At 44.1% G+C, this 25785-nt stretch overlaps 1 protein-coding gene across 2 annotated transcripts in view; it reads right to left on the reverse strand.

Annotated features, from left to right (window-relative positions):
- FSTL4 (follistatin-like 4) overlaps positions 1-25785 on the reverse strand; it is a 196492-nt gene that overhangs the window by 92134 nt on the left and 78573 nt on the right. For both annotated transcript variants that reach the window (XM_010018108.1, XM_010018107.1), the window contains exons 4-5: positions 4327-4517; positions 840-960 (exon numbers count right to left, since the gene is read on the reverse strand). In XM_010018108.1, coding sequence (XP_010016410.1) covers positions 840-960; positions 4327-4517 — 312 coding nt within the window. The remainder of the gene's footprint in view (positions 1-839; positions 961-4326; positions 4518-25785) is intronic.

The following is a 25785-nucleotide window of genomic DNA, read 5'->3' on the forward strand; positions in this document are numbered from 1 at the left end:
ACTTTATCTATAAAATGCCATATACAACAAATTGAGAGTCCAGTTTAAGAAGCAATCAGCTTGTCATTGGCCTGTTGCCTGCACTCAACACTTCAAGTTAAACCCTGGTTTTGTTTAAAGATACATACAAGTACTCTGTAGCTCCGATCATTGAAAAAAGCCCCACATTTCCTTCCTGTCTTTCCTTTTTTTGTCTCCCAAAGGGACAGGCATCAATAAAACTTTATATCATCCACGTGAAGGAGACAACGTGGGCCTTTTCCAGGGAAGGATGTCAATGAATGCTTAACTTAAAGCATGAACATAAAATTAAGAAGATAAGTGGGATGACACTTATTTTCCACACCAAGTAGTTTGGTGACTTTGGGATCCTGGCAAATGGCACATAGATATGTATCAAGATTGCACACAGTAATCCAGTAAGATGTAAACAAAATGCAGAAAACATCATTTCCATGCAGAATATTCAGTTAAACACCTTCCCCATAACACTCACATTTACCAGAAGAAATTTAGACAGGTTTCCACCATGTTTCAGAAGCCACATACTCAGGTCTACAGACCTGGCCAGCCCAACATCTCCTCTCCGTTGCCATCAGCAAGAAGCACAACAAAATATGCAAGAAAACAATAAGCCCCACACACTTTCACCAACCTCCTAGTTCATGCTTATCCTTTGGAGTACAATAACCTTTAGAAACAGGCCTTACATAGTGTTTTCATGGCATGAAACACAAAGAGGGATTATCTTTGCTGACCATATCTAGGAAGGCAATGTTGCCATCACAGATATTCACATGGTTTCAACACCCAGAATAGATAAAACCACAAAGACTCACGGAAGGCTGTGTAGAGCTCCTGAAGGGTTAAGTGACCATCATTGTTGTAATCATCAAACCGGAGAAGGTCTTCTAGTGTACAATCCAACAAGTCATCTTCCAGGTCCTCCTCCTTCATTAGCTGTAGCAGAGAACAGGAAATCTTACATGAAATGTAAAGCTACAGACCCCCATCCTGGCTCATCCAACTGGTTTTCCACTCCATGACCTCTGGGGAGAGATATATTTACCATATATATCATTACATATTTGCTCTATAAAAACAAGGAACATCTGGTTTTCTTCTCTGTAGGTAACGACAAAATTCTATTCCTAGCTTTTAGGACTACAAGAATGGACGGTGTGTTCAACACTAAAGTGCTTTTCCAGTCCCTGACAGTTTGTTTCTTATGTATTCCAAGTATTTCACACACTCTATATTAAAAATGGTGAGAGCTTTTGAAGTCATACATCCACGTTAGCAAACAGCCAAACTCAGACCTAAGCATAACGAACATGTTGGGTTCTCTTGATTTATTGTAGAACGTGAAGAAAACTGCTGAAGCATTGCATCTTCCAGGCAGGAAAGCTTTTTGCTGTAGTCCAGGGACTCTTTTATTTACTATTCTAGTCCTGGCCCATTATATTGAAGCAATTTAAAGTAATAATGCTAAAAAAATGACCCTTCACCTGGCAAGTAAAAGTGTTCAATAAAAGTGAGATCAACCGTAACTTCCAAGATCAATCTTCTAAAGATGGAAATTTCCCTTTGTCTGTCTTTGTATTGAAAATTGATTAACTTTTCATAAGACTGACAAGTTTTTACTAGTCCTTTTGATTTAATGTCAAGAAAAAAAAACCCCAAAACGACCACAAAACACTTCAGCTGCAACAAATTTGGTAGATTTATGAATCTTACTTTAAAACACCTTAAAGTTTTAAATGGAAATAACATTCCAATTACCACCAGTTTTAATAGCCCTGCATGCCCATGGCTGCAAAAATACATGGACGTTGCACACTGCCAGGTTCAGAGGGAAAGTATTGCATGGGGTCTGCCAGCAGCCGGGAGGCAAAGCGGCTCTAAATAGAGGGGGATGGACCATCTGCTACCCAAAACAATGCTATTGTGGAGAATAATCAAGTGGGCAAAGAGCCTCACAGCCTCCCAGAGCAAGGAGATGCCCCCCAGTGCAGGACTGTCCTCTCTGGAGGGACTCTGCTTCCAGTTCCTCCTTTGGGGTGAATCCCTCCACAATGAGCCTCCTGAAGACCCCAGTGCAGGTCTTAAAAATGACTTTTTCCTGCAGCAATGCACGTTACCTGCCTCCTGTTTTTCCTTGCAGACAAGGTTGTAGTGCTCGACTCTTTTTCCTTTAAATAAAACAAAGAAAATGCACGGCAGCAGCTCACGCAGCAGCCAGAGAGGAGGAGATCCCACTGCATCACTTCAGCTGCCTCTACCCATGGGCAGTGAAATTCCCACCTTTGGGGGAACTTTGAAGTTGCAGAGAGCCCACAGAAATCAATAACAAAGCTGCCTAACAATGCAAGAGAAGGTCTGGCAAGACTGTAACATGGAAAATTAAATATTCCTCATTATGTAAAAGGAAAAATCCCTTGAAAATTGGGAGAATAAACTGGTCACATAACAGCACATTAAAATTAGCTCATATTGCTTGAGCTAATAAGAAAAATCAAGAACTAACCGTCTACACATAAACTGTGTCCGCTGCTGCTGTGAGACCCCGGAGCTGCTCTGCGAATGTGCCCTCAGCCCAGTCAGGACATCAGCCAGGCTCCCACCCAGGGGCCCAAGATCAGCACCATTCAGGGAGGGATTAAAAGTATTCATGGTTTACCTGTACTCTGCATTCACCGGCAGTATTTTGCCTTTAAAGAGGTGATGGTGCTGTCAGCTCTGCAGTGCTGGTGGCAAGCTTTTGTAGGGGATCTTTGGGTGAGGGGGCTCCTAGCTGAGGCAGAACTTAATCTGCTCCATCAAGCTGAAGTGGTCTCCAGATGTGCAAGCACCTTTACTGGTTTTGGTAACAGTGAGAAGAACTAAAATGATAGTAGTCAAGGTCTATGCTTGTGAGAGAGACCTGGGCTCCCAGCACATCTGCAAATGAACCCGAAGTAACTTTGCAGCAGACCTTAAAGCAGTGAATCCTGCTTCTTTAAAATGCAGGTTGCTGTTTCTTCTAATGGTAATGGCTTGCAGGGTGCCAAACCTTTATTTCCATGAGAGTTGTGTTTTAATATCCTGACGGAACAAGTTTCATGTAAAAAGGGGGGGGGGAAGAAATTTGAGACTAGAACAGGCACGTAGATGTCACTACGCAAAAGCTGGCTTTGAATTCAGATAAAAGTGTTTTCTTCTACCTACCATGTCTTTATAAAAAAATCATTGCATTTAGATGAACTATTGTATATATTCATAGCTCTGAGATCTAAAGGAATTTCTGCTGACACTTTGCATTGTGCAGAAAGGATCGTGCATCATGTCAACAGCTTGAGGATTAAAATGCAGAGCAAAGTGTCCCACACAAGAACAAGCTCAGGGAGGAGTGAGTTTGTGTTTGTGCTTCAACTTGCTCACAGCTTGCATTTACACACTTCAACTACAACATGCTTCATGTTCACTGGGAAGCATGAGGCAGATGAGATGCTCCTGTAGAGCACAGGGGGAAGGGGCAGCTCACAGGTCCCAGGCAGGTATTGGCTTCAAACGGCTCTTAAAAGGTATTTGCTTTTAATAACATGGAAAAGACGAGATCTTTCCGCATGTGGCATAATGCATTTTCTCATATTCACAGGACTCTTTTCCCAGCTCTGCATGTGCAAAGAGCAAGTTCAGGACACAGAGTAATCAGCTCGAGAACCTGGGCTGTGTGTTCAGTTCACTTTACCAATTAGATTAATTCCAACAGCACAGCATGCCCATAATTAGAAATAACAGTTTTCTTTCCAGCTCACACATTTTCTATCGTTATCCAGTTCTGCTCATCACCTCAATCTCTAGCATCTGCCCAGGGATCTGGGGAAAACAAACCTGTTAATAAATAGTCCAACTTTGTTGTCATGTTACTACATGCTAATGCATGGTCCAGAAGGCAGGGAGGAAGAATTAAGAGATTGCTGCCTTACCTACACACATAAAAAATCCACATTAATTCTCCGCAAGCTGGCTAGCTGGAAATACTTCAGAGGATGATGGTTAGCAGCAAGGATTAGTATCTACTTTCAGATGCCTGGATGGGGCTGGAAAGCCACCGTGTTTGTTGTTTGCAGAGGAGCTTCAAATGTTTGAGACACCATCATCTCCCCAGAGATGCAGAGAGAGGCTCACACACTGCAGTAGATTTTCCTCCTTTACCTGCTGCCAGGCTGGACAGTTACAAACGACTCTTCTCAGCAGAGTGCTGCTGCGCTACATTCAATTCACACTCTGAATGAAAAATGCAATCCACTTCATAATCCCATTGTCATTGAACAATAAACCCACCTGCGCCAGTTCGGAGCTGCTGAGATGCCCGTCACTGTTCACATCCAAGTGCTTAAACAGATCTTCAACTAAAAAGCGCTTCTGGGATACTCTGTCCTTGGCTGGGCTGCGTGGTGGGCTCTGCCGATGAGCATGCAGGTCCAGGAGGATGCTTTTGAGCCGGCTGTAGTCTGCCATTGTACAGGTGTCACCTAAAAGATAAACCCACATTACTGGACATCAAATTATCCTTCATCTTTTTAAAGGACTGAGCTCCTACAAGGGAAAGATGAGGCACAGCCAAAGACAGGTTGTCTGCATATACACAGCCATATATATACACACACCACTCAGCTCTGCACTTGAGGAGCTCCTGAAGTCATTACCTTTTATAATAGCTGGCAGTTTTTCTAAATCCTGCTGTCAAGGATGCTCTCCAGCATGTCACCTTCCAGATTACAGGGCTTCAGTTACAGACTCCCATGCTCAACTTCATAATCCCTCCCCCATTAAACCGGCTCTACATTTTTCTAAAGATAAATTCATCTATGCTGTGATCCTAAGGTGAAAAATAAACCTGGGAGAGCTAATGTTTAGGAAGTGTCGTGAACAGAAATAAATGGTGCACCTGAGAGTTACCCTGTGCCAAACATGGGGCTGATCTGAAGGAATCCTTAAAGGCAGCCCAGGGTGGTCAGATGGCCAGAGGGAGGACAGTGAGGAGCCCCTGTGGCTGCGGTGTCGCTGGTGCCTGCACACATCACTCCACTCCAGACTGACAAAGACGCTTTCCTCAGCCCCTGACCAGGGAAGAAGGTTATCATCACAGAAAAGCCCTCGAGCCCCTTGCTCTGAAGCAGCACGGACTCGGCTGGAGGAATCAGATTGAACCTTCATGACCCTGAATGCTCATGCTGCGCTCACAGCAGCCAGCTCTTCCCCAGCTCTTCCCTGGGGAGCACCTTGCTCTGATTTAAGAGCATCCTCCTACAGATAAAAACACATCCTGATGCCCAAAGTGGTGTAAGATGTTACAGCCCTTTTCTGCTCGACTGCTGCCTGGCAGAGCTTGGCAGAATGAAGGATGGCAACTGCCCTTTTTTGTGCAAATCTATTTGCTTTAGTGTAGACCACAGCAGCAACCTGGCTGACTCTGCCTCGGAGAGGACCCTGGAGCACCCTCATGCTCCAGCCATCCCCTTAGACGCCCTTTTCTTGTAATGTATTTTCCTCTAACGTAGATGCCCTTATTCACTCTAATGGTGGTTTCAAAACAACTTTTTGTTTAAGTCCCATCACTGATCCTGCTGGATTAAATCTAAGGGAGCCTGGTCTCACCTCAGTGTAAGGGACAACACCCTTGTACATCAGCTCCCCTGAGGCTCCAAACATTATTCCTCTGAACAACAGCAGAAGACTGGCACACTGACAACAATGTTCCTGTCCTTTACTTGCTGAGCTGCACCGTTTCTCATCTTCTGGTCCCACTCCAACTAAAACTCAATTAAGATTCCAGGAGGGAGGCACTTCTCTCCTAGCAAACCCATCGACTGTCAACCCTTCATATAGTGTGCTCACAACTTCAAAACCACTGTGACATGAGAAGGTGAGAGAGGACACGGAGGCTGGACATGCATTCACCAGCCAGGTCAGTGCCCTACTGCTACACAAGCAATAACTGCAAGACAAGGCTCATTTTCCACCCTGAACTCAGACCCTTCTTGTTTTGAGAGTTTCTCACTGGGATATTAACCAGCTGCTAAATTTTTCCTTCCCTCTAAACAACCTCCAAGGAGCTCTTGGTCCCACATGAGATCAGTCTCATTCTACAGGAAAAAACAAAAGCCACTCAGCTACTATTAGTCTATGTGCACAACTGCATGTTTAAACAGGATTTCCAGAATGAATTGCATGCAATGCAATGGCAAAATACAAGCAAAGAGAAAATGTCATAGAATCACAGAGTGGTTTGTGTTGGAAGGGACCTCTAAAGCTCCTCCAGCTCCAACCCCTGCCACGGGCAGGGACACCTTCCACTAGAGCAGGTTGCTCCAAGCCCCTGTGTCCAACCTGGCCTTGAGCACTGCCAGGGATGGGGCAGCCACAGCTTCTCTGGGCACCCTGTGCCAGCGCCTCAGCACCCTCGCAGGGAAGAGCTTCTGCCTCAGAGCTCATCTCAGTCTACCATTTCAGTCCAAACGTTGCATCTCTATCCTTGCACGTATGGGACCTGACCGGTCATCTACCCAGGCTGTCACATGGGGTGAGCCAGGAGATGTTGATCTGCTTCCACAGCATTCCAACCCTTCTTGACTCTCCCATCTTCTGAAAACAAAGCCTGAAAACAAAACTGCTCTTCTTGGAAAAAGTACACGCTCATCCAGGCTGCAAGAGAGCCCATTTGGGGAATTTCAGAGGGTCAAAGCCAGGCTGCAGCCTCCAGGCAAATGTGATGGGCATGAAGAATGAAGCGAAGGAAACGGGGAAGGACAGAGGTGGTGACAGCCTCTGGCTGCAATTCCCAACCTCTGCTAGAAGCTCACTAACCACTCTTCCCCCACTACAGTACTGCTGTGTCCAGAGTCAGGGACCATCGACCCAGCAGAGCCCCATCCTGCGTGGCAGGGTGATGCAGGGGTGTTCCAGAGCACACACAGCAAAGAAAACCAGCACTAAGACAATTATGTCCCTATTGAAACAGTAAGTCCAGCTCCACACTTTGTTAGCACACAGTGCAGCTGAAAGGTCAGAGGGTGCTCTCGGCCCCTTTCAAAACTGCTTCAACACCTCATTACCTTCACTTCCCTCTGGAGAACAACGACCCTGCAGCTCTGCTGGCAGTGGGTCCCTCAGCATCGCTGCACAGTGTGATTGTGACAGGCTCCACAGAGCTCGCACCTCAGAGCTGCTTCCCCTGATATCAACACACCAGAGGGTTGTGGTGACACATATATATGCACAGAAATCACAGAATACCAGGCTGGAAGGGACCTCAAGCATCACCTGGTCCAACCTTTCAATAAATATATACATATAATTTATACATTTAATCTCACTGTAGTGGAAAAACAAGGGGAAAAAGACTTCAGATGAAAGCCTGGCCAAAATCATTCACGCTTGGGATGTTTGAGCTGATGTTTTGCTGTGCAACCCAGACCTAATGCTGTTTTAAACATAACTACAAGGCATTGCAGCAACCAGACAGATGCTGGAGGCACTTTATAAAAGACGCTGCCTGCTCCTCCAGCAACGAAGGGAAGGAGCAACTTGAATCACTGGGCAAGCCAACGCAAAGGACAGCTAGACTCTTCTGTAGTAAAGATTCTTCCCCTCCTATTCTAGGCATTATTATTTCATGTTTTAACCCATCTTCCCTACAGAGACTGGTAACAGTCCTTCCTCAGAGCTGATTGTATAGGTCTCACAAAGGACAGCTCTGTATTTTCTCTCCTTCCCATCAGCCCCTCTCCTGCTGTCAATGACACTTGTAATCTTCTTATGTTGGGCATAGGATCTACCAGCTTTATCTACTAAATACCTTCTCTTCAGGCAGCATTGCCACCTCTTGTTCTGTTCTTCCAGGTATTACAACCATGGCTGTTAAACAAAAAAAAATCACAGAAAGGCCTCTGTGCCTTCTCACTTATCCCCACTCTTGTCCCCGCTTTGCTAAGTACCCCCAGCAGCTTCCCCTGCAACATAAGCTCATCATTAGCAGGTTATCTCACCTCAGACTGCTCGCATTGGTATGTCTGGTTAATGGATGCATCTCAGCTTGGTTTCCTTGATAGGAGCTTCCTGGGGACTTGGATTCTGTTTGCAATCGCAACCAGCTCGGGGAAGTTCTGTGGCAAGTTTCCCAAGGTGGCTTGCTTGGAGGCGCGTCTCCCAGCCTGCATATGGGGAGGTGGCTGCCTCTTCAGACATGGGTTTCACAGGACTTCTTCCCTCCCTGTTTGTGAGCACCAGAAATGCCACCATGTGTGTTTTCAGTGCCTGTGCTGTACTACCAAAAGCTCATCTCCTCTCTGTACTCCCAAACCTATGTGCTCAGGGCACCATCCCCACCACAGAGCTGGGAGAACTCAAGACACAGATTTGGGGTGAGCTAAATCTGCTGTTCTGTCTTCCATGCCCTAAACTAATACTCTGCTTGATCATCCATCTTTGCTCCTGTATACGAGGGCTGGTTAGAAAAAAGGTATACATTTTACTTCTCTATCTTTAAACAGGATCCCAGTATGATTTCTTCTGCTGACTCCAGGAGAAGAGGAGACCTAAGGGCATATCAGAGGCACCAGACATCAAACTAAAATACTTATCAGCTAGCACAGGATGGGCTTTTTTTCACAGGAACTTTAGTAACATAATACCATTATACCTGGATTCCAGCTTAGAAACTACAAATAAATAAATAAATATAAGGCCGCCTTCACCGTTTCAAGAGACTATCACTTCTACTCTTTTGAACACAAACCTAGTTTGACAGTGATGCTTTGTACAACAAACACAAGCCTTCCTCAGGAAAAGCTGCATGGGTTTTGTCCTGCGATAGGATGCCCTAGGCAGAGCTGCTTTTGTTCCCATCCCACTGCTGGAGGTCAGCCTGTGTCCCTCCTGCGAGCTCTGCGTCTGACTTTGCAGCCCTAAGAAGAAAACACCGGTGACTTTCAAACAAACCTCACATACAGAGCAGCTCCCTCCCATGCTCTTTGGATAACACTTCAATGCACTTGTCATGCTCAATACAGGGATTTCTAGCAAGTTTTATTGTAGAAATGGACCATTAAATCCATCATCCAGCAGCGTCTCTCCATCCCCAAACCCTGCTCCTGCAGCAGCCACATTCCTGTGATGCAGGATGGAGCAGAGCATGAGGAACCACTCTGCAACACACCCGGCCAGGGAAGCCCATGATTTCCCCCTCCACGCTGGGGGAGGTCTCAGAAGTAACAAGCCCTTTTTATCCATTTCCAGCGGTTTCAAACCCAGTGAAGCCTGGCACCGTTTGAATGTAAAAACCAGACAGACAGGCAAAGAAAAACAGTAAGACAGGAGGAAAATCAAAGAAAAATCCAGCGTATTAAGGTCCGATCACTAAAGTGTGGCCAATAACTGTCACATTTACACGCTCTGTTCACTTCAAGCAATGCTGTTTCTTGCTCCGTTTTGCAGCGGCTCCGTAATTCATCCTGTTTAGCACTTCTGCATGCTTTGGCAGATAAAATATTGATCAGCCTGCCAAGAAACACAGAGTGCCATTCTGGTCTCATGTCAGAACTCAGTAATGAACTACATTTATCAAGAGCATCCTCTCTGTGAAAGGTCAGTGGCGGATGTGGCTAAAATGTGATGATAGATCATTAATCCAGTTCCCTCGATAATTGCCCTCTTTACGGATTTTACTCCTGGTGTCTGTGAATTGCAGCAGGGTTTTACAGCAGGATCCCGGAGCAATCTTCAACCCACTTCTGAATCAAAGCAGATAATGGACAAACAGCAAGTCTGAGGATTAAAGTCTCCTTCAGAGAAGTGCAGTTAACAAAGTAAAAATAAAGTAAGGAAGTGCAGAGCTTGCTTTGATGGGTACACTAATCTCCCTGTAAAATACTGTTGTGCAAGGCACCTTACAATGCAATGATTACTAGAGATGTCAGTACTTTAAATACCAGTGATCCGGTAACACCCATAGAGCACCAATCCCAATGTCCCTGGTGTTCAGCTAACGTGACAGTAGGTGTGAACCGACACGTGTACAGAGGTCTTTAGAGGATTTAAGCCCCACTGGTTGCAGAGCTATTTTTCAGTACCACAGGGGTTTCATGAAGGGCAGGTGGCATCTGCAGCTCTTCATAAGATCTGTGACAAAAGCTGGGTCATCATTAGCATCCAGGCTAAGGATAACAGTGTGATTATCTGCACAAGAAGGTATATACGGAGATACAAGCTTCTTGTGACCCTCCAAAAACTCTGGAGGAGGTTCCCAGTGCAGCCCAGCGCTCCGGCCCTGGAAAATCTGCAGTGGTGCTGCTAATCCCAACCATCCCAGGATTAGACTCCACATGATAGCACTGCAGGTGAGTTAGGACATCACGACCGGGCATCCCACCTGGATCCCCCAGCATCCCCTACCAGAAATCCTCCCATGACAGCAGGGCTGTGCTCCTGCTCACTGCCGCCACAGGGGAACATAATAATAACCCAGTACAAATAAACCACCACCAAAGGTGAACTCCAGTGTCAGTAATTTTCAAAGCAACCCTTCCCCACCACCAAATGTGGTAATAAAGAGCTGTTTGGAGCAGGCTGAAGAGTGTCATTTCCAAGGCAGGAGGCACAGGGGGTGTCATTTTATTTGACAGTTGCTCTTAGACAGTGCTGGCTATTTTCAGCTCTTCCTATGGCAGTTTTGCAGCTTCAGGAAGAAATTCAGTGCAGGAGATGGGAGCATTAAGCTTTGTTTTCTCACCCGTATCCATGGGGCAAAAAGGATGTGGCAACTGAAAATAACATTTCCAGACAAAATTCAAGGGATGAGAGAAAGTTTTTGGTTTCAAACAGCCCATCCTTTCACATGCTTCACTCAGCCTTTACCTGGCATTGTTCAAAGCATCAGACAATGACTAAACTAAAATGCTAAAGGATACAAATTTATTTATGAGTGTGGCTCCTTAATTCTTGTGCCATTTATGGCTAAATTACCTATCAGCAACAGCCTGTTTTCATGCATACAAAATGAAAGCATCAGCATGTCTGAACTGCAGAAACGTGGTCCCAAAACATCAGACTCCTGAATCTCGGTGAGATGATTATGTGAACTCTTTACACCAATAATCCATGGCCCTGTGGCCTGTTTGACTTGACGGAGCAGGTTTAGACAGGGACAGGAAAATTGAAGATGACTTCAGCTCTTCAGAGGTCTCACTGCAAATCCCCATCCCTCCATGCAAATTTTCTACCTGTCTCTTTCTATCTATCTTCCTCTTCCTTTAATTGCTCTGTTTTGCACATGCATGGAGAGATCGGGTGGACACTCCTTTTCCTGTGTGGTTGGAAAGAAGATGATAAACCCCTGCTTTTCTCAACGAGTTCATGAGCAGTCTTCTCTGAGCAAGCGTAGCAGCTCGCCGCAGTGAGTGAGAAAGCTCTGTGAAATTCAGAGCTTTCTTGCAATTTAAAGATACCTGTAAGTTTTGACCCTTCCCCTGCTCTAACTTTTACATGCTGCAAGTACTAGGTCTGAGCAAACCAATTTAGGCTGAAGAAAAATTAACCCCAATCTGATTCTGTAAGAAATCATTGTATCAACCATTTGACTTTTGATCACTCAGAGAAAGCCTCCTCTAAAATACCAGGCAGCGCTTTGCAGTAATTACACTGCAGGTAACCACACAGCAATGTTTCTATAACATCTGATAATAACCCAAGGAGCACCCTGCTGCCTCCAAGCACCACCGAAGACCCTGATCTTCACTATCACTGTGCACAGAGGAAGCCATGCACCATAGATACAGCATTTAGGCAAAGCCGGGTAATGGCATCATGCCTCCATCGCAGTGCTACCTGCCCACCTCCTTTACACACAGCTAAACCCCTCAAGGTACCTGGTTTAGTCCTGATTTGAATTTACAGGTTAAGTGCAACTCTAGTAAAGTTCCCAGCAAGTGGAGCAGATGTTTAACATCATCCAAATCCCTGAACATTTCTCATCCTTCAGCTGCTACTGGTGAAAAAATTCAATTAACGATAAAAGCCGAAACTAACTTATCTTAGGGATATGTTTCAGTTAATAAGATGTACGTTTATCAGCCATATATAATTTAGCAGCAACGGGGAGCTCACCAAATATATTGCAGAAATGGAATGGAATATATACTATGAAGCAGATACTATTAAACAATAGACATTTACAACCTGGAAGAGCTAAAACTTGCCTCAGCGTGTATTTATTCCAATATTTCATTTTATTACAAGAAAAAGCCATCTATTACTCTGAGAGCTTTTAAAATATATTAGAAACTTATAGCATCACAATATAAATCGCCCATTCTATAAACAAAACCCCTATTCCTACCTTAAACAATTACCTTCCAAACCACATAAACCTAAATGAATCACACACCAGAGCCCCAGATGCACAGGAAAAGAGATGGATGGATTTGAAGCCTTTCTTGGGAAGCCCAAGAATTACAACTTGGTTTAGACCAAGGCCAAAAGCAAGTTCTAGATTTGTACCCTTCCCAAGAGGGAGCAGGCAGCGGTACTGGCAGGAGCTGTGAGGGAAGGAGGAAGCTTGCATAAATGTAATTTATCAAGTGCCCATCACCACCTCGGCAGCGTGTCACAGATTTATAGATCCTTTTAAAGCCAGAAGGAATCATGGGCACACTCTGACCACCTCTATTACACAAGCACCAAATTCAAGGAGATTTTCCCTGCAGCAGCTCCATAATTTGCTTACTGCACAGCACACCTCCTAGGAAGGTTTCCAGCCCTGATTTAAGCACTTAAGAGCAATTTTTCAAACAATTGCTTAGTCTGAGTGAGTAAAAATATTTTATTTTCAATTTGTTGAGCTTCAATTTCCATCTACTGAATTTGGTTATGTATTTATCTGGTACATCAAACCGTAAGTCTTATATCCCATGTTATCTTCCTGATGTTGGATGTTTGCACTGATGCTGGGCTCAGCTCATGTCTTACCCATCCTCTCTGATGAGCTGTGGGATACAGTGGCTCTCACTGAAGCAGCTCCCATTCTAAATGATTGTCTTTTTCTTCTTTTCTGGGAATTGTATCCCACTTTGGACAACAAAATGACCATGGCCAGCTTCTAGCCAGCAACAGGGGGCTCTACCACAAATCAGTGTCCACCACCTGAGCTGACTCAGACCCTTCATCGTACTACAAGGTGATGCTCCACTACCCACAGACAGCCCAAGCCCATTCCCAAACCAGGGATTTCTAGAAGATTATGGTGGACAATTGCTTTCATCCCACCAGGACATCTCTCTCAAGGAAGCACTCAGACAGCATTCCCAAATGCTATTTGGCATAAAGAAGATGTAACTAACAGCAGTGTTTGGGCTGGGAAGGTTTCCTATGTGACACCATAAGCAAACAAGGCTGTTGCTACTGCTGCTTTTATTATTCGCTGCCTGCTGAGTATCAGCTGTTATTTTTGTGTTAAAAACCTTAAAATGTTTGTCAAACCGCAGAGAAGAAACAATACTGTGAACATCAAAGCAGACAAGGAACACCATGCAGTCAAGGCAAACAACTCCTAAGTAACCCCTACACTGCTCCTTCAAACTACTCAGTGGATGCAAACATAGTAATAGAAATCATCAGTGAATTATGCATGATTGATAAACAGAAAACTGACTATGTCTAATGATTAATTTATTCATAGAATCACAGACTGGTTGGAGTTGAAGGGACCTTAAAGCTCATCCAGTTCCAAGCCCCTGCCACACGCAGGGATACCTTTCACTAGACCAGGTTGCGCCAACCTGGCCTTAAATGCTTCCTTGAAGAAACCAAACGCATCAACAGGTGAAAAGAGGAGGACTTCTTTTAAAGCCAACAGTATCTTTTGAAACACATTTCCTGTAAACTGTGCTTTAGTTTTCATTTTTGCATCCAAGATTGCTATTCCGAAAGGAAGAGAATAGACCTGGCAGACTATTAATGTCTGGGGAATGCTGCCTTATTAATGTTGAAGCCAAATCTTCATAAGCAATCTGCAAGACAAAAAGAAAAATAACTCCTTCTGGCCATTTGAAGCACCTGAAGATGCCTTAGACACATCCATTTGTCATCGTGAACTGAAGAGTTAATGTTTGTACAGCAGGGATTAGCTTAACTCGCTCTTCGCTTCAGTAGTTACATGAGGAAGAGCCCTGGTCCATCAGTCTGAGTGACCGGAAAAAGCCTTCGTCACATTTCCACTGTAGCCAACTCACAAACCTCATTTCTATATGGAAAAATCTCATCACAACGTTAACCCAGACAACCTGTAATTTAAATTAACCAAACCAAACAGGCTTTTGTTAGATAAACAGTACCTTTGCTCCTTACACCTGCTTCAGTTGATGATGCTGTGCAATCTGCTGTTTGACATTTTACAATCCTCTACCTTATTCCTATTAGAGAAAGCAAAATTGTCTGGATTCCTCTGGGAAGTAACCAATGCTCACTTTTTTATGGCTGACTGGCACATCTATCAAATACTTCTAGATAGCAAATATATTATTTGGAAGCTTTAATAACCGTTAAAGCCCTCCGGCACTAATGTAAATTTTACCGATCCTGTTGTGCTCAGACACACTTACCTTTCCCAACAACTCACTGGCTTCTCCTGTCAGAAGGAGCAATTCACCATTTCTCCATACTAGGCACCCCCTGAATCTGACTCCCTGGCACTTTGCTTTCTTACTGTCTGGTTTCTCATCTGTACCATGAAGAATGCATGGGAAAAGTGGCTGGCAATGTGTATGATAAAGGCTACTGCATGCCATCCTTGGTGATGGATGGAGTCAAGAACACTGCATTTCTTTTTGGGGTATTTGTGTCTACAGGTTTTCCCTGCTGTCTTCTTGGAGTTGCTCTTGCTTTACCACAAGACCACAGGATCTGCCCTGGGATGGCTTCATCCTCTATCAAAGTAAGTTTTTAAGCAGTTCTGAGCCAGCCATTGCCCATGGTCACCCTGTTTCTCTCAGTAACACCCCCACTCAGAAGGGGTGCGATGTCTACAACTGCCCCTGCAGAAAGGGAGAGCAGAGGGTGCATGTACCTGCTGGCAACTACTTCTCATGACATTTTCAATCCAAATGCAATAGGAAAACACCATAAGCCCCCCCAGACTGTGTGTCCTTCCACATCCTCATAACCAAAGGCATTCAGAGAGACCTGCTGCAAAATAACTGCTGATTTTAAGCACTTCCTCATCTTGCAGTTGAACTCTCAAGTCTCCCAGATCATCTTGCTAAGCACTGAAGGACAATATGATTACAGTAAGCAGGAGTATTTATTATTGTTAAGTATGTGTGTAATGGTCTGATAACGATGTGCTGCGACTGTTGTTCAGATGTCATTAGGAGACCTCTCAGGCATCTCATTAACAGATCGTAACATACACCCTAAAGGGCACTACTGCAATTATAAAATGTTAACTTCTAAAGAGGAGAACGGGCACAAGGAGGGAGAAAGTACTTCTCCTTTAAAAAGGACTAAGAAACCTCACACAAGAAACTCTTAAATTGGTCCAGCGACAACAGATTAAAGAGAAACGTTTATAATATGCACATGTATGCATGAGGGTTCACTTACTCCTCCAGAATCTGATGAGGTCAAAACCATCCACTGTAGTAGTTATAAAAGTTCACAAACTAAGTGTTGGATTTGTGTTATTTTAATCATTCTGCACAATATAGGCACACCAGAAATCACAGAGCCTCCCATAATGAACACACAACATCTGCCACAATGACAGAACGTCCTGACTGTGTAAAGTGTTAAATCCCAGCCTTTCCATGTGACAAACAGTGCAGACTGGTTCCTACAGCACCAACTCAGCCAACTGACCACAGTATTCAACCCAGCTACACCTTCAAGTACCCCTTGACCTGCCTGTACCGAGGTAGCTGCAGCATTACAGCTCTCAGGGTTCCAACTCAGAAAAACACAAGCACATCTACTTTAACCTCCCATTTACAATCCAAACCCACAGCCACTCCTCCTGCCCTCTCCACTGGAGCCCAGATAACAGGATCACATTTGTATTTCTACTATAAATCCACATTATGAGGAGCGAATGTAGCAGATCAAGAAACACATTGAATAAACAAAAGCTCACCAATGCAACAGGCTGTGTTCTGGTGGTGAATTCCCCTCCTATTTCTTTACGGGATATTTCTTTTCTCTTAAGTGCTGTAATGGCAGATGATGAATGGGACAGTCATCTAAGCACTGGAGGTGCTTTGCTGCTGACAACACAAATAACCTTTCTGCAGTTCAGGGTACCCATTCTGGAGTAGATCTGCTGGAGGCCTGTCAAGATAACAATATCCCCACACTGAACCATCGGCAGTGGGATTTTTCATTATATGTGTCACTGAAGTACAGGAGGAAGCTTCTTACTGCAGAAATAAAGGGGTGAAAACATGTTTTTCCTCAAGATTTTCAGCACCGGGAGTGACATATTCCAGGGTAAAGTACACATGACAAATCACTGTGTTTTGATCTGAGAGCTCTGCACTGAGCCTCTGTCTAGAGGGAATTAGCACAATTTAAAAGCTGGGACAAAGGAAGCGAAGGCCCCGGGGCACAGCACGGTCATGCCAACACTTGTGTCCCCATCCTGCAAAGCTCCAGCTTGTGCTTCTCTTAACAGCCTCCATCGAGACCCCCCTGAAGAAAGGGGCTCCCCAAATTCCCGTATCTCTTTTGGACAAGGATTGCCTCTCCCATGGCAAACCCACACACTGCCTGGTTCCGCGGCAGCCACAGAAACTCCCAAATCATGGCCATGCTGAAGAGGATGGAGGTGGCACAGAGCATTGCTCTCAGCGCCCTGCTGCATCCTGACAGCCAGCCCCTGTGTCAGAGAGTGCTTTGGGGCTAGAAAGAAGGGAGAAAAGGAAAGCGCATCACTTGACTCTTCCAATAGGAAAGAGTTTAAGCCATGAAGGCAGGTTTGACAGGGCTTGGAGCAACCTGGTGTAGTGGAAGGTGTCCCTGCCCATGGCAGGGGGTTGGAACTGAACGGGCTTTAAGGCCCCTGACAACCCAAACCAGTCTGTGATTCTATGATTTACAGGATAGCCTTCTACACATATTTACCATCTTAACACCTTCCTGCTCTACACCAGAGCCCCCAACTATAGTAGTGAATGCATTTCATATACCAGGAAATCTTATAATGTCATTCTCTGCTCCATATTCATAACACTCAGTATTTATTTCAAGTGCATTAAATATAACACAAGTGACAGACACAAGTGCTGTATCCCTTGGCTCCCAGGGCTCTGCTGCCTGATGAACTGACCCGACTCCATGCCCTTATGCTCACATTAACCATAAACTGTCACAAAGGCTTGGGCTTATTCATGATTTACAGCCAGCCTTCATTCCCACAGAGATCATCAAAATCCCACCTAGCTGTGTCCAAACAGCACAGGACACAAATGAAACTCAAACCACTGAAGAGGATCAAACACTGATGTTTATTATAGCTGGAGATTAAAATTCAATATTGCAGTAGAGAAGGATGTTAAAACGCTGCACGGGTTTAGCTCCTCTTTGCTCAGAGAGGCTGCTTGAGAACGGTAAGTCTGGTTTAACATGGTTTTATTGACATAAATTCTATTTGTGGAGGGCTCTGAAGGAAGAAGTAACGCTCCTGCTTTGCACTCCCAGCCACTGGGTACCCAGAGTGATTTTCTTTGTCAGGAGACAGATGCAGCTTAACCTGCAGCACAAGGCACGAGTAATTCACGAAGTTGGGCATCGCACAGTGTTTGTGCTGGCATTACAAGAGCCAAAATCTGGATACTGAGTGCTTTGAAGAAGCAATGTAATTAAGTTTTACGTAAGAAGTCCTTCCAACGTGGCAGGTTCTGTAGATAATAAGGCTTGTTGATAACACGCCTGTTTCCCTGGTGAAAGCCTTTCCTAATCATGTCTGTATCTTGCTAAAGACCCTTGCAAGCATACAAAGACTCTACGTTAACGAGAGAGTCAGATCGGGTTATACACGGTCTTGCATAAATGCTTTTCTCCTTGTCTTTAGCACCACATAAAACACACCAGCTATAGAAAACCAGTGAAGGTTACTGCTCTGGAAGGTAAGCCAAGAAATTTAACGCTATTTATTAAAAGTAGGACCAAGCCCTCGGTCATGTCAGGTCTTTCTCATACGCCATATGGTTTTGTGATGTACAAACTAAGATGTAGCACTCTAGGCTTCTGTTTAACCATTTGAAAAGTGATGAAAAGTAAAACCATGATTCAATGTTTAAGCTTTAGTTAAAAGTTTAGCCAAACCACATAATGGATGATGAAAACTGGTGCACCACAGCCCCATCATCCTCCCACAGCCCTGACCGTCTTCTATACATCTCAAACCCACACCTAGGCACATTAAAAAAGCACCCAAAGCCTGTCATGTCTTTATCACTTTGATTTTAAAGCATTATCAGTGGTACCATATTAATACTGCAGTTACAGGGTGATTGCATTTTCATCCATGGACTGCCTTTTCTACACAGGATTGCTCCCACTCTCCTCACCCCAGTTCTATGATGGTGGAGTGTCAATGAGTTTGCAGGACGCAGCCTTCATTTGCAGCACAGAAAAGCACGCTGGAATCAAGATCTGTGCTTATCTATTTCAGCATCTTTTCCCTGCAGTCATATAAATAAATCAGTGCATTTTCTGTGTTTAATTTCCCACCCATGTGAGATACAGGTTTGGTTATTACTTCTGCCTAGGCTGGAATAACCTCTCTAAGAAAAATAGTAGACGATTCAGACCATCATTTGATAGCTTTGGCAGCATCCACATCAACAGAACAGGAATAAATTAACCATTCCCTCTGTTGGCTGATGCATTCTGATAAGCAGTGGCCAGTCACATTAATGGGGCTAAGATTCCAGCTCAAGCTTATCTAAGCAAGTGAAGTAACCTCTTGAGCTCAGTTTTGGGGTTTTTGGTGTGTGTTTGGTTGGGGCACTTTTAGCAGCCAAGCATCTGAAAACTTCTAAAACTAATAGTTTAAAATGTTATGCTTCACATGCTAAGATTTGTAACACCACAAACTGGTTTGAGTCACAGCCAGCCAAGCAGAAAGTATGCCTATGGCTGTCAGAGGAATTTATTTTGAGCTGTGAGAAAACTGTATTGCTATCTACCATAAGATATCATCCTGTCATGCCGAAGATGCCAGCCAACAGCCTGCTGGCCTAAGTCCTATCTCAGAGACTGCGAGTGACCTACACACACAGAGTGTGATGGTGGTATTCAGGAGTAGATTTGTATCAGCAATATAAACCTGTGTATGTTTTGAGTAAAGAAATGTAGAAAGATTGCACATGTGGATCTGTGAAGGGGTGCAGAAGGTCAGCAGGACCTCAGCCTGTGCCATCCGAGATGTCTGTATTGCACAGACGTGCATAGAAACTATGGAAATGCAATGCCACGTGGTTGTTTCTTTGCAAATCACTGTGCCCCTCATTTCCTGCCTCCTGTATCCACATGGAAAACACAACACATGCCAAGGGCCTGAGCAAACCAGTAATCTTCAGCAGAGCAACATCTTCATGATGCTTCTTAAATTCTGATCATTGTTTTCTGCAACACACCAAGAACCAGGACTTTCTCTGGCTGTGTCACTCCTTAGGTCACCTTTTACCCATGTGTTTTAAGACCTTTAGTGCCTTTACCTTCCAGGTCATTCATTCCCGACAGGCTCTTTTCCTGTTCCCTCCATACATTCAGGTTGGAGGAAGACATTCTAGCAAAACATGAGTGTTTGAAACCTTGAGCATTTGAAACCAACCCCAAAGGTTTCCTAACCACACACTCACTCTGGCACAGCCTCACCTGCTACTGGACAGCCTTTCTCTGCAATGCTTTATCAGGATCTGGTGTATCTGCTTCCTTAAAGATATTCAAATGTCAAAACAGTTCCTTTGCTTCTATTCATTAAGTCTTAAAAAAGAATTAAATTCTCATGTCAGGTAGATCTCCACAGTCTTTCCGGTTAAAAGACATTTTAAGAATGCTAAGACTGAACTTAAAAAACCCTGAACATTATTAGAAGCCAGAGAGACACTGAAATCAATTTCTCTTCTCAGTTTTAATTTATTAACTCCTCATAAGACATTTAGAAAAGCTTTATCTGAGACAGAGGGATGCTCCAAAAGCAGTTTTCCACAGGTACATATTTGTGATGTGAGGGAAGTGAAGAAAGAAAAATGTTAATACACATTTGGCTAATGCCATATTCCCTGGTGCTGCACCTCCCACATGCTCAATTAGCTGTTACACTGCGAGGGAGGGATGCAATGAAGGCCAGACAAGAACCTGAGATAAAACACAGATAAGTTCAAGACTGTGAGAATGGCACATTTAAAACAACACCTGGCAGAAGTTCCTGCAGGTATCTTGAAGTCATAAAGGGAAGTCTGCATCTACAGTATTTCCTTAGAGCAGCGAAATGCTGACAAATCACAATTGCAGAAGCTGTGCAGATAAGAAGGTTGACAGATCATGACCATTTCTAAGGAAGGATGCCACCAGCAGCATCCTCCATCATTCCACCACGATGGTGTTGCTGTAAGACAGTGGCAAACCTTGTAGAGATTACACTAGGAAAGAGAAAACAGGCACAGCCCACAACATCAAGGCAAACTTCCTGCCACTGCTACTCTTGTCATGGTTTTGTTAGCAATGTCAGCAGACGTTATTAATGAAACTAATCTCTCAGCTTCAAGGTCAACAGCTATTGCTTATCTGCACCTCAGCTTTCCCAACACACAGTGCGCTTGGAATGTTCTCAAATTCCTAATTTTGGGAGGGAACAGGGGAACAGGAGTTTAGGCCACCTTTTAATGGTACTTTTCACAAGCTGCTGCTAAAATCTCTTCCTAATTTCACACTTACAGCCACAAATACCACCACCCATGCCTGTAGGAAAGTTAACTTGCTCTTGCCCCAAGAGCAGACATTACCAGCACATCCTTCTCTGCATGCACAATCCTCCCAACTCACCTCAAATGGATTGGAAAACACCACGAGAAGTGCCTTTGTGAGACTGCAGCTGAAGGTTTTGGTGACTATTAAACTTACAAGAATGAAATGATCAACTGCATCTGTTGGATGGAACCTGGAAGATACACTGGTCTGTATGGGTAGGATCATTTTTACTCCTTACAAGTTTAAACATGCAGCTTAATTAAAAGGTACTCAAACACATATTGTGCTTCAAACTATGAAGACATTAAGTTACTTAATTCCTCCTGCCTGCCAAGGCCAGAAGTGGGTTTGGGGAGTGCCATGACTTACAATCTCAGGAATTCTTTAATCTAAACTCTCCTGAACTTGGTGGCAGCACGTTGCCCCAGATTCAGCCAGCTCAGCAGGGCACATATATCATGTTAATACCATTATATACATCTATGCCCATGATTATACACACAAGGATATGGTGCAGCAATTGTGAAGGCCAGACTCCCAGTGGGTCTGAGACAGCAGGACATGGAGGAGTTGCCTTATTGCCATAAATTGTGCCCTAAAGTGTATTAGCTGGCTGCTGCGTCCCTAATAGGTGCGAAGCTTCGGCCATACATCTGCTTGTGCGGTGAACAGTCCCTGCATGTGAAAGCTGAAGCTCTCAGAAAAATACATTCTAAATTAAAAAGTAAAACCCTAGGGATGGAACCGTATTGTGAGTTTATCAATTTCTCTTCCCTTAATGCAGTATGTCAGGCCACAAACACAATGTTAGTATTTTTTACAGCAAAAAAGGCATCTAAGCAGTCAGAGACAACAGCTTTCAAAACAACCCTAGCACCCATTTTTGGACTTACTTAATTATTTTCTTTTCCTTTGCAATCTATACATTGTGTTCTTCAGCAGTGATCCATCTCTTTTATCTCATGCTAAGGAGACCTGGTCACATCGTGCCACTTCCAGCCTTAAAGCGCTCATAAGCCGAGTGCCTGCAATACCTGGCAATGATCGTATCTTGGCAGAAGAACTATTTACATTTGACACTCATTATTTTAATGCAGAGGTGAAAAGTTTATTTTCATCAAAATATGTAATTAGAGGTTCTTTATAAACATCCAGAAAAATCCTATCTTGTTTTAGATGAAAGGGGTTTGCTTCCTTGACTTGAATCAAAAAGCATCTCTTCTGGCAGTCTCCCACCACACTCGTACATCAGCTGTTAGAAACATCTTGAAAGGCACAAAATGAAATGAATCACATCTGGAGCTAATTTGGACATGTTTTTGTTTTCTAAGCAGTAGCAAATTCAAATCAGTATCCTGAAATTACAACATAAGCACATTAAATCAGATAGAAATAATGAGAAATGGCCCTATTAATACCACACTTACTGTCTATATATTCTTACCTGGTATCATAACTCTTAAATAACTTTGTGGAGATAACAGATCACAAAATGAGGACTAAATTAATACTAAAGGCAAGTACATCAGTAAATAGCTACCCAGCCTGCCAGACAGCAATTGTACCTGTAAGAGGTACAATACTCGAACATCCACCCAGGTCATGGCTAATGGCTACCTGGACCAGACAGGAAACATTACAGGTATCTCTGTAAAATCTATAGGTTATTGATTGCTCTTTAGTTCAATTATTCAGACATAGCAAATACACTAGTCTATAGAATGCACCAGTGCATGCAGTTTGTGAGCTGTGCTTGTTATTACAGGCTCTGCTCTATTTGCACAGTCCTCCAGCTTCACATGTAAACCAGCCGTTTATTTGATACTGAGGGCAGCACAAAGGCTCAGTGGGCGATGCCTGGCAGCACTACCATTGCCATCTATGGTGCTCAAGGAAGCAGGAAGGTACGTATATTGCTCCATAATACTCAACTCTCCTCCACCACCCTCCAAACAGGCTCACGTTCTGAGGAGGATGCGATCCATACCATGACATGGCACCAGGACCCACCACCACAATCATGCCTGTGTTCGCAGCCACTGCTTCCTCCAGCTTCACACCTGGGCTACATTCAAATGACCATGATTTTCCCAGAGGGCAGAGGTAGGAGGTGATCTAGATTTGACTGTTTGGGATGGCAAAACCACCTGGTGGTTCAGGAGAAAGATGCTCTCTAAAAGCCTTAATTCACAGGAAAACCTTAAGGACTGTGAGACACCATAAATGCAAGCTGTACAGATCTCTGATTAAGGTTTTCTGCATCATATTGTGCAGAAGAATGGAAATGGATATAGTCTGCAAATACACTCCCAAGATGATAATGTGGATTTGTTTTCAAAGATAAAGCAGGAAATAATTCTATTTAACCATCAAATGGGAGGCGGGGACCCACGCTGAGGGTGCTGTGGGGGATGGAGGCGCCTGGTTCAGGCACTGATCTCTTGGAAAAGAGATGAAATACAGTAATAAAAAAGGACACAGCCCTATGTTTTAAAAAAAGAAAAACCCACCCATATTTCTTCAGCTGTTGCTGCTGACGTGCCAAATCTCTGCTACAAGATGTGTCCATCGCATCCAAAACTGAAATTACACAGAGCTGAGAGGGAATAAACAACAAAACATCCATAGGTCAGCAGCCGAACGGCCTGGACCTGGCCTCCAGCCGTCCTTCAATCTTTCCTGCCCCAACATCCATCACTCCTTGTTGTCTGCAGGGCTGGAGAACCAAACCTAACCCAGCCAAGCGCTGTGCAGTAGCAGCTACAGCAGCAACTGGACCTGCAGACAGCATGCCTCAAATGCATCCTTCCCTGCAGGCTTCCAAAAGGAGCAGAACCCCTCCGTCTCTCTCCTTCCAAGCCCTTCATCCCTCTTCCACCCAAGCGGGGTGACTCCTCCTGTGCAATTACACAGGTAAGATGTTTCCAAAGCACTGGGACTTACTGAGCTAATTTCCAATTATTTTCACACATAACACTCCCTCTCATGTAAATTCTCCAGTGTCTCTTGCCAAGTTCAGCTTCAGCCTTGAATTCCTGTGGACAACCACAACAGGTCCTCAAGGCCGTGGTCTGGGTCTGTACCTTTGTTGTTAAATTTGGTTGAAATTAGTCAGAAAACTCAAACGCAGCACAGAGGTAACTAGCAGAGAGCATAACATATTGGTGTCCAGTAATTGTAAACCAGCTTTAAATGGTCCACAATATTAGTAAGACATTGAGGACTAGTTTACGGCCATCAAGAAACTACCCCCAAGGTCACACCATTGAGTCCCACCTAAGTGCACAGACCAGGAATTATTAAGGGACTATCACTTCCAAGCTGCTGCTTGCACTGGTATTTCCCCTGGCAAACCAGAGAGATAAAAAGGCCACAAGGATACGCTGACTGCTTTCTGTATCAGTGTGTGTGTTACCCTGTGTCTGCAAGGAGCAGCTATTGCTTTGTTTTTCACTTAATTCAGAGATATCATCAATAGCTTCATCTATTTGTGGCACCAGAAAACAACAGAAGGTCAGCCAGGGCTAATACCAAGCCTCTTCCATCGATTAGCTATTCATAGGATTGGAATGAGGAAGTCACACAGAGGGAGAAGAAAAATCACTGCTCTTAGTTTGATTAGAAAGATGCTATTTTCAAAATGCAAAGACGAAACCAAACAGCAAGAGCAGAATTTACTTGATCAAAGAAGTACTACCATGGCCACTAGCTCCTGTGCTTCAGATCTGATTTATACAGAAGAGCCCAGGGCATCTCCAGGGATAACACAGGCAGGCTTCAGGCTTGCACAATTCAGATAATCTAGAGAGATCTTGCCTAAAGACAAATCCAAACAAAGGCTTTTTCCAGAGCTCCACCTTCAGGGAAGGCAGCCTCAGGTTGGCACCTTACGAAGCACCCAAAAAACTGCCATCCCTCACAACCAGAAACATACCACAGGCAAAGTTGAGTTAAATCTGCATTTCTTGAAAGATCCACCATATGCCCCTATTTCCCCCCAATTCTAGCACTCACATTCAATGAGTTGGAGTGCCCAAATCTCTTCAATAAAACCAGCTTTGCACAAAACAGCTGGTATTGACTTGAGGGGTATTTTCCCTCAAGTCTTCTGAATGCTAAATACTGTTTGTTTAAAGTGTAAGACAGCTCTAAGGCAGAGCACAGCTAGAGACAAGGAGTCATTCCGAGCATAGTCTACATTTTCAATAAAGTAGTTTCATTAACCCATGGACAATAATTCTATTCAAAGTTTGTTTAAATAAAAAGATAGCTTTTTATAAGCAAGGTTACTATTTAAAAAATAAAAGTATTACCAGATTTATGACATATACATGAATTCAATCAGATATTAGGCAGAAGCTCTTCCCTGTGAGGGTGCTGAGGCACTGGCACAGGGTGCCCAGAGAAGCTGTGGCTGCCCCATCCCTGGCAGTGTTCAAGGGCAAGTTGGACAGGGCTTGGAGCAACCTGCTTTAGTCCCTGCCTGTGGCAGGGGGTTGGAACTGGATGGGCTTTAAGGTCCCTTCCAACCCAAACTGTTCTGATTCTTGTGCAGCACTCCACACCAGCTAATTCCTTCACTTTGGGGTTATTATGCTTCAAAGACAAATGACAAAACTCAAGTAAACCAGCCTGCACGCACTGCCCACAAATATAAATGCATTTAACTGCAGACAGGTTCCTTATTGATCCTGCAAACAATCCCCCCTCTGACATTAACAGGAGCTCCGTGTGCCCGTCTCACAGGGACTGGAGCATCACCACTGCCCTTTTCATTTG

The sequence above is a fragment of the Nestor notabilis genome, unplaced genomic scaffold, assembly GCF_000696875.1.
Source record: "Nestor notabilis isolate BGI_N333 unplaced genomic scaffold, ASM69687v1 scaffold467, whole genome shotgun sequence".
Taxonomy (NCBI): Eukaryota; Metazoa; Chordata; class Aves; order Psittaciformes; family Psittacidae; genus Nestor; species Nestor notabilis.